The sequence below is a fragment of the Triplophysa dalaica genome, chromosome 18 (genome assembly GCF_015846415.1).
Source record: "Triplophysa dalaica isolate WHDGS20190420 chromosome 18, ASM1584641v1, whole genome shotgun sequence".
Taxonomy (NCBI): Eukaryota; Metazoa; Chordata; class Actinopteri; order Cypriniformes; family Nemacheilidae; genus Triplophysa; species Triplophysa dalaica.
The window spans coordinates 12501385-12522996 of record NC_079559.1 but is presented as its reverse complement, the minus strand read 5'-3'; the positions used below and the strand labels follow the sequence as shown (position 1 = coordinate 12522996).

The following is a 21612-nucleotide window of genomic DNA, read 5'->3' as shown; positions in this document are numbered from 1 at the left end:
AAAACGCAACAGAGCTTTCCAATTAAAGCGCCACTTTACGCACTTTAATAATACCCCCATAATATTAGAGCTTATGAAATGACAGGTGAGCCGGTATATGAATAAAACATAAAGGCTCGTAATAAGAGACCGAAAAAAAATCGGAGACAGTTGTTGGGGGGCTTTTAAAATGCTTGACTTAATTTGCATATATTAATCTCTTCTTTTCAGCCTTATCGAACGCTCTCGCGTATTTGAAGTTAAAATAGTGATGACAGGCCGGGGTACGCTTCATTTTTCCGCGGATTTATTGCTCCTATAATTCAGGATCTTTAATAAGCCAATATGACTGATCCTCCGAGTTCTGTGGAATTTCGTTAATTGTTCCAGATGGCGCTCACTGATTATGCAAAATGACTTCTTCTTTCCCTCCCTTTTTTTAACCGTCCCCAAGCACACTGTTTTTTGATTGACTAACACGGAGAAAAAAGATTATTTTTGGGCCAGCACTTTCATTAGAAAGCCTCTCATCAGGTTTCAAACAAAAGTTCCATCTTATCTCCGGGTGCAGGCCGCGCGCTGCCACTAGCGCCCGCGCTAGCGCTCGTCAGTCGGCGAGGATCCCATAGGCTTTTAATCGTGACTCTAATCTCGTGTAGCCCGGCAGCTCTCTCCACCCGTGAGGCCATATTTTACAATACCAAAACACTTTAGCCTGAAGTATTAGAGAAGGCGCACTCAGCTAGCGACACAAAAACTCATCCGCTAAGTGTGGCTGCTCTATGGCTGGATGGCTAGCCTTGAGGAGCTAGTTGATTAAAACCCCCCAAAGCTAGGCCACCATTTTTCTAGTCCTCCTCTCTGATAGCCGAGGGCCCATTGAAAGTTCACCTTGATTCTGTTTAGCATCAGCTAAATTGCCCTAAATGAATTGTGTATGGATATTTGATGGGTGTTGGTGGTCGGGGGGGCTTGCTAGGAATAGACGAGACAGATTTACAGCTGTGTTTTACTTTCGATGGGTACACGATTTAAGCCATGCAATTTCAGGGCAATAAAACCGTTCTGAAAGGGAGCCAAGGACTTCAGGTTGGCGACAGGGCATGAAAGACTGCATACAGCTTCTTTTCCAAAAAACCCATTAATGATTTATTCCCGTGGCCTACGTCGAGGAAGCCTGGGGAGAATGCAGAGGGGTTTACAACTTTGCTTGGCCTGTGTGCATGTCTCAGATAGCAAATGCCGCTATATGTGAGTCTACAGTTGGATACAAAGTTCTGCCTGTGTATTAGTCCAGTTTATGAAGAGTCTTTCAACAGCGAGGTCTTAAATCATTACTAGATCATTCCGATATGCTTTTAGAAAGAGTTTATTCATCTGCTGCTTGTTGAATACTGTACATATGTTGAATTATGTGTTTATTATTGGGGAATCTGCAATACATGAATGTTGCCTCCATCTCTGTTTGAAAGAAACAAATGGAGTTTTTCTTTTACGTGAGGTCGGAGGTGGACAGTTCTTAAAGTGATTGTTCACCCAAAAATAAAACTCAGTAAGCAGAGCAAGAAGATATTTTGAAGAATATTAATAACTGGTCCTTGGTTTTGTGTCCTTCCAAGTAAATTGTATATGAAACCAGTGCTGTTGGGTTACCAGCTTTTCCTCATGGTGAGTAAATGATGACAGAATTTCCATTCTTGGTGTTTGGTACAAAGGTATTTTTACTGTTTTTGCAGTATCTGTAAATTCGTTATAAAGCATATATCATAATTGTAGTACATTTCACAGATACATCTTTAAGTGTTTTTTGACCTTTGATACTAAAGTACTTAAAAATCTAGTACTTTTTTACACAAGTAAAATTTAAAATAAGCTCAATTGAGAAAGTACCAGATTTTTAATGAACTTAAATATTAATGTGCTTTGTTATGTAGCAAAGTCAAAATTTCCAAAGTAAAAAATATATGATGAAAAACAGGTACTTGAGAGTAAAAATACTTTCTTTTCCAATGTAACAGGCCACTTCTGGTTGAGATCAAAAAACATCAAACTGACCCGCAAAATCTTTCACGACGGAACTTTCAAATCATTTTTAAAGCTGACCTTTGCAAATGAGGCCTAAGGCAAGGAGACTTTTTTATGTACAGACTGCAGCTTTGATCAAATGAATCGCAATTAACCACGTTAATATATTTAGTGATGTAGGCATCCGTGATTGACAACATTAAAGACAACGTTACTGTGGCAGATAAACAAAGCACCGAACAGTAAAAAAGTGTTTTTTATATGCTTTGGCTCTTTCTTTCTCATGCTACAGATATAAAAGTGCTCTTGTAGTCTTTCCAAACGTGCCCATAAGTTTCATGGAGATTTGAGTCAATTGTAAGACTAATGAGAATCACGTGCCCGTGGGCCTAATCACAGTCCGGGCTCTCATTCCTCAACCGTCCATCTCGCAGCCCAGAATAAGGTCTGTTCCACCATTAGTCTCCAGCCCATCAAACATGGCCGCCCTCAATAGATGGGCCTGTCGAGCCTTCCCATTGCCCTCATGTTCGGCGGTCTTTGTTATCGCACATCTAATTAGAACTTGATAAAAATATTTCCCTCGAAATCCAGCCATTAAATATAGGTTAAGGAGATTTATGATCAAATATGCTCTTAAAGATCTTTTAATGGGCCTGTGGACTCGTTAAGTTGGTTATTAACGAGCCCCTCATACATAGCGCGATTTAAACTCGCAATGAGATTCCGGAGACTGAAGGCAGTTCTGATAAGGGGTAAGTGGGCCCCCCAAAGGCTGTTTTGAAGGTCTGCCTGCTTTGTGTTAAAGACTTTTTACAGCTGTATGAAAACTTTATTGTCTGGAAGATTGGGATTAAGTGGTAGGTATTGTCATAATGTACAGTATATCTTGCTTGTTTATGGAGTCACCTATCTGAAATGTTTCTCAGACTTAAAAACTTTTGATCTGGTATATGCTGAAATGTTTCAAAAATATAATTGCGCCAAAATATTAATAATAATACAGTTTAATTAAAAATAGTTGTATTAATTGATGAATAACAAAGAAAAAGGAACCAAAAAGATATTGCGTGGGAAGTTCTCTAAAAAGCATGGGACCTCTAGAAGTTGCTTGATAAAATAAGAAAATATGTTTTTTGGATCAATTTTTTGTTTTTGTAGTTTAAAGTAGAAGAGCCGTTACTTGGCTAAACTTAAATGGGACAATGGTATACAACCAATTCAACAAATAGTTTATGTAATATAATTACTATGCTAAAAAAATATTATTCTAATAACTAATATATAATAAAATTTAACAAATTGTTTGATACAATTATTTACAATAAAATATTAATATAAATGTAATTAAATATAAATAGTTATATAACTAGACAGGCCGATCAACAAACACAAACCAGAAGTTAACTTCGGGCCATGTGCGTATGTCCAATGAAATGTCTATAAGTCATAAACCCCGCCTCTATGTAAACAAACTGGACGTATTGCAAAAAAATTAGCTGCACTTCAAATACATTTCTTATCATGCTAATGTGTGTTCAAGTGTTTTTTTCTGATACGTTTTCCTTTTTTGCTATATTATAAAAATGAGGCGTGGTCATTATACAGTATTTGACTGTATCTGTGTTTCACTGGCAATCAATATCGCACATAATTTCACCTTATTTTAATTTAAATTTATACTGATAATCTTTATAATTACTGTAATCTGAACTAATCTAAATTTACCCCCTATTACCACCCAATTACATCATTGAGATCTCTGTGTCATACCTGCACTGTTTGCTGGGCTGAACTGTAGTTGTCAAACATTATGCACATATTCTAATCTTTGAATGACACATCTGAGCTAAAGTGTCTGCCTCAGCCTCTTGTCACCGAAAATTTAATGCTACGCCGATTAACATAATTAATGAGGAATGGCGGCGCGGCATTGGTGGATTGGTTTAAGGAGATGATGAATGGGCCTATGGCTGCACCAGTGGCTGCCAACGAGGCCTCTCATGCTGTCATCCCTCCTGCCTGAGTCCTGGCACACATCATTACTCACCGGGCCGAGGTGCCACTTTACATCGCCCTACAGCCGGCAACATGGAAAACTTAATAACACTCTTCGGCTCGGAGGGGATCTTTTGAGGCTCCGTGCCAGTGATTGTCTGTCTGGAGTGCCAATGGAACTTAAAAGGAATTATGGGACATCCAGCTCAAAATAGCTCCGATACTGACCGCATCCTATATTTAGGGTGAAAATTGCTCCATCACGTGACCCAAACACCACTCACGTTCCTTATTTTGCTTCTCTTTCTAGTACGGTTCAGTGTCCCTTTCCAAGCACGCCCTACCTCCTGCTCCAGCATGGTGAGTTAGCATACCCACAGAACCGCTAATTAAGAGGGGATTTGATGTAATTGCGCCTTCTGCTGCGGCCCATCCGGCACACGCAATTTAGCGGCGGGTCCGTTGCCAGCTCTGCTGCTCGCGCGTGCTCTGGAGAGGCCAAGCCCATTTACTCTAAGAGTCTTGAGCGCTGCAGATCACTGTGCTAGCATTACAGTAACACTAGAGCCCAAACATGCCTGAGCCGGTGCTAATCTCTCTCGTCCACTTCACTAATCCCTGGTCCACTTGTTTCTAGTGTTTAGTGTTTAACTATTATTTAATTTTTAACCATTTGAGTTTTGAATTAAATGACAATCCTTTTTTGACTTAAAGGGATAGTTTACCCAATGTTGAAAATGATGTCATCATTACTCTTTTTGTAATTTCAAACCTGTAAGACTTTCTTTCGCAGAATACTAAGATATCTTTTGTGTTCTTAGAAAGAAAGTACTAGCGGTTTGAAATGACAATATGGTGAGTAAATGATGACAGACTTTTTCTTTAAAATTTGCAGGGGGACCATCACTTTAATCAGAGTGTTTTTGTCTTATTTATTATTTTTGCCATATATTTGGCATATTATTAAAGATTCAACCTCTTCTTGTACATATAACAATGTTGTTTGTTATTCATTTTACACAAGATGATTATTATTATCCAGAATTGCAATGTTGCTTCTATTGGACCTCTGCAACACATTGTTTGAACATGCACATTTTAAATGGTCATAAAAGGTCTGCTGTATATTTGATCATTTAGCAGACACTTTTATCTGACTTTTGTAATTGACTTACAAATCATAGGACATTTAACACTGTGGAAGTGCCTTAATTAATGTCCATTTTGTTTATAAGCTAATCTCTTAGCAATAATAAAAAAGCATTTTACTTTTAAAGTACCACTTTGATTTTGTTAGGATTTTTTTGACATGTTCGAGATGATAAAGGGCTCAAAACAGAGCCTGAGGGTTAAAGCTCATATAACAGGAGCTGGAAGTCTTTCTGCTCTGTAAGCTTATTGTCAGGCTTCACTTCAGTTTGTTTGGCACTTCCTTCACTCTGGAAGACAGATCGAGACAGACAGTGCCCAGTGGGTAATGCCTACTGGAACCCCAGGGCCACATTTCACCCAGATGGAAAAATAGCATTAAGTTTAGAATAAACTTTAACATTTGTGCCTTATGCTGTCTGGCTTTTTCAGAAAAGTTTATTCGTGCCACATGGCATCACAAGTTCTTACCAAAAGACTTGTTGTATGTTTAAGGTGAGATACGAATCTAGATTTTCTTCTATTCTTTAAGATTTGACACCAAGCTGGCTGTGGGACATGTATTGATATGTCTCTTTTTCCTTCAAAAAAAAATTCTGTTTTAATTTGATTTTGGTTGGATGGATGGATGGATGGATGGAAAATGTTGTTTAAAAGTAATCAGCCCTTGTTTACTTTATTAATTCATCTTTTTATTTTTATGATTTGGATTATTTAAATCAGTTTTGGTAGTGTATTCTATTTGTATCCCTGTTGTTTTTTTGTTAAAAATTTGTTTTAATTGTTCGAGTCTTTAACCAATTAAAATAAGTATCGTTTAGGGAATTGGTCTCGAAATCAAAAACAATGTGTTAACAAACATTTCATACAGGAATTTCGATGCCTAGATCGAGCACGATCTGCAATGATACAAATTATAAATGAAATTGAATTTCAGATACAAGAAGACGGAATGGCAAGGGCCTCGACAGAGTCATTAAAAGATGCTGAAAATAGCAGCGAGCCGTCATCTGTTCTCATAGCACGGGTCAGGAGCGCTGACACTTCCAAAACTCCTCCTGTCAGGGCAGGGGGCCATTTGTATTCTCTCTCATTAGGCAATTTGACTAATGACCAGGCTGGGCTTTGGAGGGGCCCGGGCAGACCTCCTCGTCCAGGCTTCACCAGGCTGCCGCTCTATTGGAATGGCACAGATGGTAAACCCGGGCGACAAAATAAACGACAATATGTCTATGGGATGGCTTTGGGCAGCGGGCACAATTTTTCTCAAAAAGAAGGAAAGATTGAGGCGGGAGCAAGTCGGTCAGAGAGAACGTTGGTGGGATATCTCTAGGTGGTCTAACCTCTATTATCTTGTGTATTTCTGAGCACAAGTCTCATGCACGGGTTACACCCACTGGGCAACCCGCCCCTAACACCAACTTTCACATCCACTTGCACTTCTGTCCTTTATGCATGACCTGCTACTGCAGCGAGTCAGACTCAGTCTGCCGTTGCTCTCCTGTGGTTTGGCTGGATGTTGTCGAGTTGAGGAGATTTAATTGTGTGGGTTGGGGTGAAGAGGTAAGAATAGGGGAATGTCTGATTGGTTGTTTAGAAAAATCTACTGTTAATAACTTCTATCGGCTGAATGTTGAAATTGCAGTTATGGGTTGAAGCATATTCATTAACCCCTCAACACTCCACATTAACCCTATGAACACAACATTTCTCTGCTACTTGAATGCATATCATTTGATGCATGTTCTTTGTAACAATACTTGTTTTATCACTAAAAACTGATTTTAACCGTATTTGACTGCACCACTTAACTATATTATGAAGACAGATTTGTACCCAAAAGTGAGCAAACGCTCCCTTTAGGGACGTCCTCATTTATAAGAACACTTTTAAAAGTACAGTAAATAAAGTTTATTAGAGTACGTTTAAAAATACAAGGTTTTGATAGGGTTAGGTTATAGTGTGTGTGTGTGTGTTGACTTTTTATATGTTAGTGGGGGACCTAAACCTGAATGCACACCAACTCATGGGGACCTGTGTCACTGTGAGGACCAAAATTGAGGTCCCCACGGGCACTAAAGCTTATAGATTGTACACAACGATCATTTTTGAAAATCGAAAAATGCAAAAGGTTTTCTACGATCTTTAGGTTTAGGGGTAGGCTTAGAGGTAGGGGTATAGGATCAAATAAAATATATAGTTTGTACAGTTTACATATACATTACATAGACTGTCCCCACAGAGATAACACACATGTGTGTGTGTTTGTTTGCGCGTGTGTGTGTGTGCGCGTGTGCGTGCGTACGTGCATGCATTTAACCTAATAGGTTGATTCAGAAAGAATGTCACTGAAATAAGTGTTAATTGCTGTAAATAATAGCATCTTATAAATTGGATATAACTGAATTTGATATTTAAAGTCCCGTGTGGTCAATAATTGTATCCCTTAAATCTAATCTTTGACCGTCAAAATTACATATTTAAATGTTTTTCCTATACATATATATATTAAAAAACCTTGAATGTAAATACACCTCAGCTTCAATAAGTAAACGAAGATAAATGAATATGCAAATGAACCCCGCCTCCACTCAGTCGCACTTGGCAGTTACAGACGCTGCTAAAACTGAAAGGGAATCTGAGAGCTGACAAAGCAGTGCAATGATCGATTCAGCTCAGATCTATGAGCCATCTTTGCATATTTATGCCTAAAAACTGCTTATCAATAGGGGTCAAATAAGTTGATTTGATTGGTTGCAGGTTTATGATGTCATTAACATGAGCAGTTGCAAACTGCATTTTTCTTAACTCTTTGGTAAACTGTTTAATGGAGAATTTTTTTAAATGATAAATTAAAGCATATTAAAATCACCACATTACCGTATTAACAACATTAAAAAGTAGATTTTTACCACAAGGGGTCTTTAATTTCTGTGTGAAACAACACATACATAGCTGAATAAAACAAAAAAACGATACATTAGAAAAACACAGAGGAATCTCTGCAATGTTAAACAAAAAATCATACTTATATATTAATATGAAAATATAAATAAAAAATCAATTAAATTTTGGATCAACACATTGGGTCATTCTTTATCATTGTTTTTACATATTGCAAGCAGTACAGATTTAGCTTTGAAAAACAAGTAAATTCAAATACCCAGAGACTCTCCCATCATTTTCTCTCCTCTGGGGAAGAAATAATTTTTTGTTTCATGAACTGTGCTGTACTGGCTGGCCGAGTCTTCCATCTGTCAGTGTTTTAGCATTAACCTATGTATAAATCTGATATGTGTGTGCGTGTATGCGTGGCGAGCTCGGCTGGCGGAAGTCCTGTGTGACAGTGCATCCAACAATGAAAGTGTGAAGGATTAGAGCTCAGAGCGGCGTGTAGTGGAACTCTTCTCTGCCTGAAGCAGCCATCCGTCAGCGCTCGGGGGCTACGGGGATGACAAAGCCGAAATTTTTCACAACACCTGACAACGCTATTAATAAGGCAATGATCCTCATAGCCACGCTCACACTTGCTCCGGCACACCCTCATCATTCACTCACTCTAACCAATCCCAACGCTGATCTCACCGGTATAATCGGCAATTAATAACATACTTTAGACCTGTGATAGTACCGGTGTAGTGGTCATTCCATATAGAGATCTAATAACATGTCAATTATTGGCAAACTGAAATGTAGTATATTCCAGCATTTTAGGCTTTACAATGACTTGAAACACCATGACCCAAAGTCACAATTAAAATGTTTTTACACTTTCAAGTTGCATTTAATATTCTCAGTTATACTCTCCCACTGGAGTTGATATATCAGACCGCCTGTGGTCTAACCCATACGAGCAGAATCTGCCAGACGCCATACTTTACCTTTACGACTTAGTCTAGGCAGCAGCGGTCTGGACAAACATTACCTTAACATTCCTGCCCAACGTGACCCCAAACTCACATCCATTTTTCTCTCCCCACGCGGTTGTGCCAAATCCTGCTATCAGGCCATGCGTGTGCTTCAGCGTCAGATATGAATGGCAGGCGAATACTAAGCACGATCTGATTGAAAACGTGATGCTTGAACAATAAAATGGAGAGCCACGGCCTTCAAGTTCCACCTTCATCCGTTTGACGCGTACCTGATTCATCAAACCCGGCGAGCGTTACCATGAATTCGAACGTATCCCCATCGGCCTCGCTCTCTTACACAGCACAGTTGTTCGACGAGGCTTTAGCACATGTTTATTCACTTTGTTTTTATGGACTGAAACACGTAGTTGCTATCTTTTTTCAATTACCAAAGCGCTGCAGGCGGATTGACCTCAATAGTCCATTCTAGAGCTGGGTGATACATTTTTCAAGTCTTGTCTGATGGCCTTAAATGGAGAGTGTAAAAAATGTAAGTAAAGTGTTTGAGGAGGTCATTGATTTGGTCTTTGAAGACCGTTGTGAAATGGTTCGACTTCATCTTTGTTTCTATCTGTTTTAGAGTATGAAAAAGTATGTCCAGTTTAATCACACTTGTCTATTTGTACTATTTGAACTTCATTAGACACACGCCTGTGTTAACTTTTGGTCTGTGTTTGGTTATAATATAACAATTTATTTTATATCCAATTACATTTATACTAATTAATATGAATATTTTATTGTAAATTAATATATTATTCAATTAAAACTACCTTACAGTTTGCAGAGATCTATCAAAAGTTAAGATTGGGCCACAAAACATTTGTTTATGTTGTTGCTGCTGAAACCATCTATAGTAACCTTATTCTAAGGAGATATTCATTAAAGATGCACATACACAACACAACGGAAAAACAAATCTGAAAACTTATTCAAAAAACCCAAACTTTTGAAAGCGATACCATTATCGAAAGATCTGTGACATCGCTCTCTACTGGCTTGGCATGCACAGCGCAGCATTTTAAGTTATTTTCAATGAACTATTTGAACAGGGATCATTTTCACAACCATTATATGAGGTTAAAGATACATTGATATATCGGTCAATAATCGTACTTTTAAAATAAAAGCAATTTTTCACACTTTTTTTTACTGATAGTTTACAACCAGCCGATGATCAAGGCCAATATCTCCAGTCAATCAAAAGAGGGCAGGAATCTGCGACAAATTTGTGCTCTGTACATAGAAAACGTTATAGAAAAGAGACATCACCAGTTTGATGTTCAATATTAACAGCATATCAAAATGTAAGAAATATTAGTTTAACCTTCAAAATCGGTGGAGAAATTTAGTATCGTGCAACTCTATTTGAAATGTTTCAAAAACGCCCTTTTAAGTTTTTTGGTTTATCGTTGTCCTTTCGATATTTAAAAGGACATACGCATTCAATTTGTGTTTTACGCACATTTAGCCCTGAAACATTCATAGACAAAGACCCATTCAGCATTTGCCAAGGTAACGAAAGCAGTTTAAGGTATACTTTCTCTTTTCCGCAGAACATTTGACGCCCTCAACCTCCAGGTAACTTACGAGAAGAGATCTTTCACAGTTTCCTCCTAGCATGCCAGCAAACCCCATGCTCTGTTGGTAATATATAGCGCCGGAGTTAGATGCTACTCTCAATATTTTTTCCATGAGCAAAGTTGGGCGCCTTCCGATTTTTTTCAGGGGGATGGACATTTTTCTTCAGTGCAGTCAATGGAAGCTATTGTGCGGTCGTGTCACCCTGTGTTAATTTGGGCTCTAATGTATTTGATAAACAAAGGGGTGCTCTTTAGCCTGACAGTCGTGACACCCTGATTCTTGCGTGGGCGCCGTGTGGCGCGGGGTTACGCCGTTAATAACCCACTGGCAGCCATCAAAGGCGCTTTAACCATGATCATTATGATAAAGGGCATACACTTAATTACGGGCCTGCTTAATTATAGCTCTGTTGAAGCTCGTTTGTTTGGTAGAATGCTAATTATACCACCGTACTCTTGGCAAGTTCTCTTTTGAATCCACCTCTCTCTTTCTTTCTCGTTCGCGCTTTCTCTCCGAGAGCCGAGCGCTCGGGCTCATTTTCATGCAAATTGATATCCGGCGACTGTTTTGTCTCTCTCTTTCCCCCTTTTCTTTCGACGTGTGCGAGTGGGGCTTTTGTTTTTGGAGTCGAACGTCTCCTTGACAAGACAGGATCAGGAATAATCAAGAGTAATTAACAGGGAAAGAGGGTGGAGAGCGGGCGGGGGGCGGCGAGGGGGGGGGAGTCAAATGCAGTGGCGGATAAAGAAGGCTTTCATCTCGCTTTGTCTGAGCGAGTTTTCGAGGGGATCGGAACTTTGAGCGTTCTGCCATTTTCGACCATTAATTCAAACGCTTTTTCATAACGTGCTTCACATCAGCGATTAGGAGGGAGATTGTGTGGAATGTTGGTATTTTTCTGCTGTAATGTTCTGTATTTTGTGTGGTTCTGTGTTTGCAGCCATGGATGATATACCGTTTACGATCTCAAATAAACATGTCTCCAGATCCAGAGATGAAGTAAGTGCTGCATTTGCGCATTGAGAAGTTTGTCCCAATTGGGGGTCATGAACCCCTAGAGGTCTGTGAGGGAACTGCATTGAGTAATTAATGCTCAACTAACACCACCAGAATTGAAAAAAAAATTCTAACAGGTTTCCCGAACATCCACCGGCTTCCATTGATAAACAAGTATGGAAATAGAGCAATAAACGTTAATGTTACTAAAATTTGACTAAGATTCCCACATCCAGATGTTCAATGACAGGCAGAGCTGGGCTCACATAAGGCCATTTTGTCCCTGTCATAAGGGCTTAGATCCTACTGTCAGAGAAACAGAGGGAGAGAGAATGAAAGAGAGCGGATTAAAGATCTTAAACATGCTTCCTTAAACATGTGTAGGTCTGCTTTATCTCTGTTTTTTTTCCAGATACAGCCTATCAATTTAATGGGCATTATCATCAAGTCACCACAAGAGATCGAGGAGGAAGTAAGTGAACACTGTTTGCAACACAAACACAGAGAACACAGAATACAGCCTGTTTGCACATATGTAATGTTTTTTATTCAACTTGTGATGTGCTGTTATTTTAGTTCTTGGGTCAGTCAATGTGATTTTATCCAGAAAGTCTAAAAACATTCCCTGGCCCTCACGACTGGGCTCTCATACAGGAAATAGGTCATTACTGTAGATTCAGAGTGCATGCAGCTGTAATGAAGTGGTCATTCTCTAATCCAGATGTAACGTGAATGAAATGAAAGAAAACTGATTAAGGAATTTCAAGTATAAAAGAAATACCCGAACAGGAAATCTTTCCCATTTTATATTGTTTCCTTAAATTAAGGCCAAAATGTGAGACAAATGCATATGTGCACTATTATATTGGAACAAAATGTTGTTTTACCAAGTCAGCCAGGACAAAGTATGCGATATATATTTATACTATAGTAAGACCAATTCAATAAAATGAGAATCGTATTGATCATCATATGAATAATAAAACTAAATTTGAAACATTTAAGTAGTGATAATGCATTGTTGCTGTCCTTTCTAAACTCGGATGTCCAAATTTGCTGTTTTTTCAGGAAATGGAAAAAGCATTTAAAATCATTCAATACTGCGTTATCAAAGTTGACCGGCACTTTTTAATACTTTTTATTGGTTAGATATTTTCAAAACCCATGCAGTGAGAAACATAATGGGTGACTAATAATAACAAACAATATTTCTAATAAAAAATCACAAAATATGAAGATACAAAGGACAGCAGCGAAATATGATATCAATAGCAATAATGACAACAGAATGTTCCTAGAGAAATTTAAAAAAATAGACTAATAAATGAATGCATAATTCAAAAGTGTATAATTATTTTCAAATATATAATTTATTTATAAATAAAGGCATGCATAATAAGTGACTAATATATAAAATGTATAAAAAATTAAATGAACAAATGTGCTCAGTGGATTTTATCATATTAATTTTATCATCATTTTAATCATCAGTGTTTAGTCATTAAGTCGCTATAGCATATCTCCTAGAAGTGACACCAAATAGAAATGACAATCAGATTTCGTTGCTCGGTGTCTCTCTATTTACTTACACTGTACATATTTAATATTATGGTAACCCCCATCAACACTTTCCACTTTCTCTCTTGGAAGCAGGCTGTGATTAGAAGCAGCCGAGCTAGCGTGGGGGGGAGGGATTCATTAATTACAGCCTAACACAGCCTCTGCAGATGAAGTAAAGCAGAGATAGTGTAACAGTACTGGGTTTAGTGAGGTGGGCGACAGCATAAGATTAATGGAGAAGCGAGAGCTGACGGCGATGGAGTCGGAGCGCTGCCCTGATAATTAGAATCTGTGTGAAAGCATCCACAGCTATTGTTCTTCAGCCTCATCCTCGACCTGGAATGCAGCTTCACTGCCAACTTGTCAAAATGCGAGCAAGGATGCCAAACTGCTCTGACGCAGTGACTGCTGGTCACATATCGGTCATGAAATATATGTATGTAAACAATATATATTATTAGCCGTGTAACGTCATATTGATGTAGGCTATTGGAAAAGTATTTTAGAGCCATGCCGTTTGTTTCATGAAATTGCATATGTTTAAAATGCTATCGGTCGAGCAGATAACTTGTGACATGTGTCAACATTTTTTGTGTGACTGCTATTAGAAGTTCGCTCTTAAAGGAACAGTTTACCCAAAAAATGTAATTCTGTCATAATTTTCTCGCCCTCAAGTTGTTCCAAACCTGTATCTATTTCTTTGTTCTCTTGAACGCAAAAGAAGATATTTTGAAGAATGTAGGCCATTGTCAGTTTTTTGGGGGCAAACTGTTCCTTTAAGGTTTAGCTTTCTTAATTCGTTATGTAATTTAGCAATTAAATTCTGTTTTGTTTTTCAGAGTTAGATCCCTTTTATTTTTTATAAATTCAATTCAAAGGTTCAATTAAACCATCCATGTTGCCTTGTGATTATTTATCAAAATAACAAATGTAATTGTTTTAAAACATTGTTAATGTTTTGGAATTTAGTCTTTAAAATTGTAGTTCCTTTTTTACTTTTTGCTGAAACTATTTAGATATAATCCTTAACCCAGTTATACTTATAATGAAAGTGACATAAGTGTTTAAGATTTTTAGGGACCACCATAATTTATAAGGCATTTACAGTAAGCATTTACTAATTTGCATGTACTTCATCTGTGATCTTTTTTTTTACAGTTGTTATTGTCACTTTTATATTCTGTACAGAAGTTAACGTATAACGTGTATAACGTATATAACAAGGACACCGTACTGTAAAATGGCACCAAAACGTCAATTTTGCTTTTACGATTCAGTAGCGTTTATTGGCCGACAGCTGAATACATATTTGCAGTGTGATTCTGCACGTATTCCTTCATTAGTCTCTGGATGATAACTCCTCCGCTCAGGGCCCTGACGTACATCGTAATTGACTGATTGCTAATTCTATTAAAAACACATTCATTAAAAAGAGGCATTTTGTGACATTAAACATATGCACATGTAATTGCAGAAAAGCGTAGTAATCGCAATCGCGGCCGTCGATAAGACTGCTCCCTAACAAGCATCACTTGAGCCATTTTTTGTTGAAGATGTTGGTTCCAGCAATTACACATTCTTTTCATTTCCCAAATGATTTGCAAAACTCGTAGAGATTATAATTGCTTTTAGCCACGCATATCTAATTTGTGTCTTTTTAAGTGTTAATTAGTTAGTGATTTGAGCTGACGTCTTTATGTAGTTTGAATGTTAATGATTCCGCGTGTGTGTGTGTGTGTACTGTACCTTGGGTTTACAGTAAAACAAGTGGATCATATATACGAGTGAATACTAGCAGCATGTCAGTGTGTGAAATGTGAATTTGTAGCTTAAACTAGACATCTCGTTTGTGCTTTAAGGTTTCCAGTGGACGTATCCCACACATACAGTGCATCGGAGTGAATGCGTGTATTTCTTACTGCACATATGGTCATGTGAAGTGATGTGAGGGAGAAAAATAGTGAGCGGAGACCCATTGAGCAGCCTGGTAGATATTCAAATGAAGGAGGGAATTAATGAAGACAACATGTCACATAGCTTCAACTGCTCTGAGCAGGAACAGGAAATGAAGATCTGCACATCTCGGAGGCTGCCGCCCATGTTCCGTGTGTCACTGTTCTGTCACAGGCCTGTGTAAAAATGGCAGGCAGTGATACATGCACTTTGAGATAACACCCCATCCTTCCCATCCATCATTTATACACATGCGCGCAGACACACACACATACTTGTTTATTTATTACTTAGTCAGGTAGTGTGTGTGACTTTTTATTATAACTAAGCGGCGTTTGACATGTGACATGTTGGGGGAGCTTGCAGTTTTGCTTCAAGTAGTGGAGGGAGAGCAGAGAGAAAATTGTTGTTGTGTGATCCTCCAGCATCACCTAGTGCTCTGAATCAGAATGACATCTTGTAAGAGTATAAATGTAGTTTTGATCTAGCTAAATGTCAGGATATGCATATTTGTGTATTGGTTTTATTTAATCATGATTATTTTTAACTGTACGATATTAAGAAAAAAATATTTTATTTCGTTTGTGTTTTTGTAGTGTGAAATAAAATGATAAAAGAATAAATGATGTAAAACCCTTTTTCAAAAAATTAGTTGTAACAGCCTGTTATAACTGCGTATATAATTATATGAATTTATACGGGTCAAAAACTTACAATCCTTGATTTAATATTATATAAAATAATATTAATATTATTTTATTTTATCTTAGAAAAAATGTTCTCACCCCACATCCTCTGTTAAATGTATTTTAAGGCTTGAAAAATCTTCATTCTTTAAAAGATCTGTAGCAGGATACTTCCAGCTGTAAGGATTTTATGTTTGTCTGTTATTTTTTTGCAGTTCTTTATTACACATGAAAGCTTTAAGTAATATTTGATATGATGTTATATACAGGTATAATAGTTCATGATGAAACGGGTCGGTACTTCTTGGTCAGATACACATGGGGGCGCCATTCAGCAACATTTACTGTTTAGGGAAAAATCTATTGCAAGAGTGGCAAGAAAATGCATTTATCATAAGTGCTAAAATGAAGGGAGATCATCTGACAGATTTTACGCTGCAGATCAATTTGTTTTGATTGTTTTTCACAGTTTAATTGCTGTTTTAATTTATTTCTGTTTTACAGTACAATTATTCTTTCAACACTGAACACAGTTCTGCAGCCTTCTGATGGACTCCGTCTGACATCATCAATGTGTAATCAGCCTGTTTTATGTCATCTAACCAACAATCTGAAGATTACTGTCTATGTATACCTTAACATGAAGTCAAAATACATTTACATTAAGTCATTTAACAGATGCTTTTATCCAAGGGACTTACAAAATAAAAAATAAATAAATGTTGCTTTCTTAATAAATAATACATGTAACATCTGACTTATTGTGATCAATTTATCAGTGCGTTATTTCTAATAAAAAACATTGTTTTGATAATCTCATAAAAATAGGTTAAACCATTTTAGTTTGATGGTTGTTATGTCTTATGGTGAGGTATGTTGTACATTAAGCATCACATATTTTACATTCTCTGAGGTTGATTCCAGTGACGATTAAAGCTTTGTAAGCTTTAGAATGTAAATACATTTTTCATATTTGTGTGATATACAGCTGCAGAAAAAAAGAGACCATTTAAGAGACTGTTATTCTTTTAAAATTGACTATTGCTAGATATGTGTTTAGGTAAAATTATTTTTTATTTTTCATTATGTGAACTACTAGCAATATTTCTCCCAAATTGTAAATACAAATATTGCAAATCCTTGGAAATGACAGAAAATTTGAATTTAAAAGAAACTCTGTATTTTTTCTGACCTCAAATACTTATAGAAAAAAAGTTCATTTTCACTTTCAAGCAGTACAACAGACATATTTGTACATGTATTTAGGTACAGTAAAAAAAATGTTTCCTTTTTTATTTCCTCGTTTTTTATCACAATTTCATGCGTCTTGTCATGCTGTCAGTCAGTTGGTTGTTGGAGGATTTTATGTCACTTCTGAGGTTTGATTTTGTTGATATTCAATGGACACTGGACTGGAATGACCACAACACATCATAAAATTTGAAATGGTCTCTGACTATTTTCCACGGCTGTATAATGGTTTTCTGGTTATTCAGTGATTTAAAAGACAGCCAATACTACACCCAGATATTCAGCCCTACACCTCATCTGGTCACGACCCTAGTCACAATTATTGAAGAAGGTAGTAGACGGGACTGAAATGAGTTCTAAAAGCTCACTTTAAATTAGCTCTAAAACTTGTGTCATATAACGTTTTAAATACCCTGTCACATTAATGTTTGTAAAGAAAAACTTCAAGAGCACACATTAAATCAATACACCCTCCACATGCAAGGTCAGGGCTCTCTCTCTCTCTCTACATATATATATATATATATATACACACATATATATATATAAGGCAAAATGTGTACGACTTTTTATGATACAACTTTTTATGTGAAGTGTTTATAGAATAATGCAGAAAAGGGACTTCTCTACTGTGAAGTATTTATTTGGTTATTTTGTTCTTATGTAATGCTTTCAGAAGCTACCTTTTTCAAAAAATCGAATTTGGTGTGTGTGTTAGGGAACGCTAACCTCATTGTGTACAGTCAAAAAGCACCGTTTTATCTTTTAAGATGCCTTTCAAGTTGCCCCCATTAGAAACACTTCAAGTGATAATGAGTTTAGGGATATTGTCCCCTGTGACCCCTGATGACAGTGTCACAGAGATCACTTCTGGTAATGATGCTTTGTGTCAACTTTGTCCTTTTCCCCAGGTAAGTGAATGGAGTCAGTGGTGTGTTAATGATTGTAGTGACAAAGTAACAGGAGCTCTGAGATACGCAGGCACTGTGCACCACAGGTTCTGTCTCACAGGCCCGTTCAGACAGCGTGAGGCACAGGGACAGGGTAGTCTCACAGCTGTCCTCCCCCTCAGCTCACTTCACACACCTTTGAGCAGGTAGAACATTCAGTTTCCCAGTGAGTTCACCCACTAACCTATACAAACACAAACTATGACAATGGGAACAGTGGCATTAGTTGGGGCCTGTTTTTAGTCTTTCTAGTTTCTTCCATGAAGTTTACGCATGAGGTTAGGGAAGAAGTCATGCGTGGACATGAGGTTGTCATTTAGTTTATTTTTCCTCTCTATGGACCGTAATAAAAGTAATTAGAGACTTTGAATGTATGTCAGTGACTTTTATTATGATTTTCTTATTTCATTGTAAGAAGAGCTTGGGAATGATAGTCAAGGCATGCAATTTATTTGCTTATTAAATACGCAATAACCAAGCAATAGTGGGTTTTCACAGAGCTTTTAAATGTCCAAGTATCCATAAACAGTACCAATCAAAATTGTTTGGAAAGGTTTACTAATTCGTTATAGAAATTTCTTCCCATTTTTGTGAAAGTAGTTCTTTTGTCAAAACTATGGAGTTGGAATGTGGGAATTATATTGTGTCTCAAAGCATCTAAAAAAGTAAAAACGGACCTATTTTAGCATCTTTAAAGTTGCCATAATTGGAATCCAAAATCATTTGAAATGTCAAAATCATTCTCTTGCCATTTTATCATTCAGCTTCATGATATTTTACCTTGGGAAGCGTTTTAAAAAGGATTAAGGAGTTCACAAGTCTATACAGGACTCTTATTGGCTGCTTTTCTTCATTATTTGGTTATTTTATTAAGTCATCCTTAAAAAAATTCTAATAATACAGTTTTTGTTTTCTAATGAAAGAAATCGACATGTTCGCACAATTATATTATTGTCTACAAAAGCATTTTCAGACATTTAAAGTAATAGCTCACCCAAAAATCGGTCCGCATTGACTTGACCATATAAAGTATACAATGGTCAAGTCCATTTTTGGGACTGTTCCTTAAAGCATACACTTTGATATTTAAATATTTTTAAGATCATTAGAAACTTTTGAGTCGAGTGTTTCCAAATTTTCCAAACCAGTTTTGTGTTTTTTCTTCATATTTAGAAATGTATTTAAAAATTGCTGATACATTTTACATCATAAATGTGGCATGATGGGATTTTGCAGCCTAACTTATATAATAAGTAAGGTGGTAGACTGGTGGAGGAGCTTTGCATTGTAAACATAATAAAAGAATAAATGTTAACTTAATTGAAACCCTGCTTTCTATTGCTCAAGTGATTTTCCTGAGTGACTGATCAGTTCACCAAGGCTTGTGTCTACATAGCCACTGACCTCCAGATGGGGCTGAACACAGGGTCTTTTTCTGAAACACGGCCCCCTCCCATAACATCACTGCCTCTTCAAACGACCACCTCACATGGTTTTACTTTCAGCCTTTCTGTGGCTCTATGATAGGAGAAATAATAATAATATCCGAGACCGCACTGTAAAATGAAAATAACTGGTTCTCAGTGTTCTCATTGGTTAAAGCTTTTCCTATTTTTAAATCTATACAGTATGTGTTTGAAGGGAATGGTAGGGCATGGAATATGGGGAAACTATTTTCAGCTCTATCATTATCATTAAAAAAGGATATTGAATTGTGTCTGAATACTATATAATGCAATATATATCCTTCAGTTTATGTGATTGATCCTGATGTTTTCAAAATAACCAGCGCATTAGCCAAAACATTTTTACCATTCAGGAAAATATTTTTTTTTTCGATATCCATGGTTTGTTTCTCTTTTTTTCCCACAATTTTTCCGACTGTGTGCTGATATCGTCATCTGCTTCCAATGTAGAGTCGAGCTGAGGGAACTATCCATCGCTGGGCACGTGGACACACCTTGTTAGTCTCTTTTCTTCTACAGACACTCAAGCATAAAGTAGGACATGTGGGAATACATGAAAACTTGTCCATGAGAATAAACCGAATTCCGGTGATGGGTCTTTCATGTCTTTGGAAGGACATGGTCTCCGAGGATGGGCCTACATGATGAAATTGACAGAGTATAAGCCTTTCTCCAAATAGACATGTGGAGCCAGACCTTTGACTTGACACCAGGAGTTCTGTGTCTGTATAGGAATTTTTCTCTGTCTGAATACGAGAGACACTGAATGATTTCTGTTTGCCAATTATTATGTAACCAAACACTTTTATTTCAGACTCCTGTTGTCCTGTTGTTAAGCCATAAAGCTCTCTGTGCATTTTTTCATATCATATATTATTTTCTCTGATGTCTTTGCATGTTCTGTTGAACCTTTAGGGGGAAGTGTGGATGGAGATTGAAACGTGTGGTCTTCCGAGCACTTCTCCCTTAACAAGTCAAAGGGAGTCGTAAACCATCATGTCTGGATCTGGCATCAAGCAAAGGGAGATATCAAAGAGCAAGGCAAGTGGAAGGGCTCTGTCTCCCTCCCTCTCTTCCTGGTTTGTCAGAATATCTCCACCATATGAGGCACATTAGAGTAATTGAAGAGCAATGGGCCCGGGCGTGAGGTGATGTCTATTTTTTTGAGGTTGTTCCCCTGTCCTGTACACACTTCCCTCCTGGCCTCTATTCCACCTTAGTGTATGTCTGGAAATATTAACTATCAAGACGTTTTATTTGATGTGTTTCCCATTTTTTTTTGTTATTCCATTCCTTTACCCTCTAGGAACACATCAAATCTCTTCTCTCTCTGTCATTTTCTGAGAGATGCATTTTTAAGCTTAATGTTTTATTTGTGTTCGTTCTTCTCTCTAGGGACACCACAGAGCGTTCTGAACACAGAGATCAATTAGCTCCTTTAAAGTGAGATCAAAGCGATGTGGCCCCATGTCCAGGCACGAAGGCCCATTAAACTTGACCAGAGGGATGCTGGTCCCCGCGGACCACTCACCGCCGGACACATGCTACGTATTTAGGAATCTGCCATAAAGAAACCCACAAATTTGGATGATTACTGGTACATATCGTCTAATCTGTCAGATAAATTGGATCATTTTGTAGGCAAAAACTCTTGCAGGAGTCTTCCCACAAACTGGGGATGTCATTCTCAATATGGTCCTTGTTATGGTGTCGTGGAGCGGAGAAAGATGGAAGCAAAGTGTCAGAAAAGTGAGCGAGCGTGAGAGTGGTTACGAAGAGGAAGCATCGAGTCTCAATCCACAGACAGGTGCAGTGACCCCATCCACCTCTGGAGGTGCCACATGCATTTTATGGGACATTTATGGTAGGCCAGCGCTTTTACCATGGCCACCTGGATGCAATAAGGGAGCGGCTCCTGAGCTTAGGTTCTGATCGCTTGCAAGAAATTGGGAGGCTCCCGGGGGAGGCGAGCCCTGTTAAGATGTTTATGATTCTGAAAGTGGTCCAGTGGGAAAACACTGACAACCACAGGGAGGGATTTTGTGGAGGGAGCTTGTTTTCTTGTTAATCTCAACACTTTCCCAGAGAGCAGTTTTCCTGAAGA

At 37.7% G+C, this 21612-nt stretch overlaps 1 protein-coding gene across 2 annotated transcripts in view; it reads left to right on the top strand.

Annotated features, from left to right (window-relative positions):
• The window catches only part of mvb12bb (multivesicular body subunit 12Bb), a 42202-nt gene extending 25604 nt beyond the window's left edge, over positions 1-16598 (top strand). The window contains exons 8-11 of one of the 2 annotated variants that reach the window (XM_056729792.1): positions 4313-4362; positions 11587-11645; positions 12055-12114; positions 16346-16598. In XM_056729792.1, coding sequence (XP_056585770.1) covers positions 4313-4362; positions 11587-11645; positions 12055-12073 — 128 coding nt within the window. In that variant the 3' untranslated portion in view covers positions 12074-12114; positions 16346-16598. The remainder of the gene's footprint in view (positions 1-4312; positions 4363-11586; positions 11646-12054; positions 12115-16345) is intronic. The other variant, XM_056729791.1, reaches the window with a different exon arrangement.
• The last annotated feature ends 5014 nt before the right edge of the window (positions 16599-21612 follow it).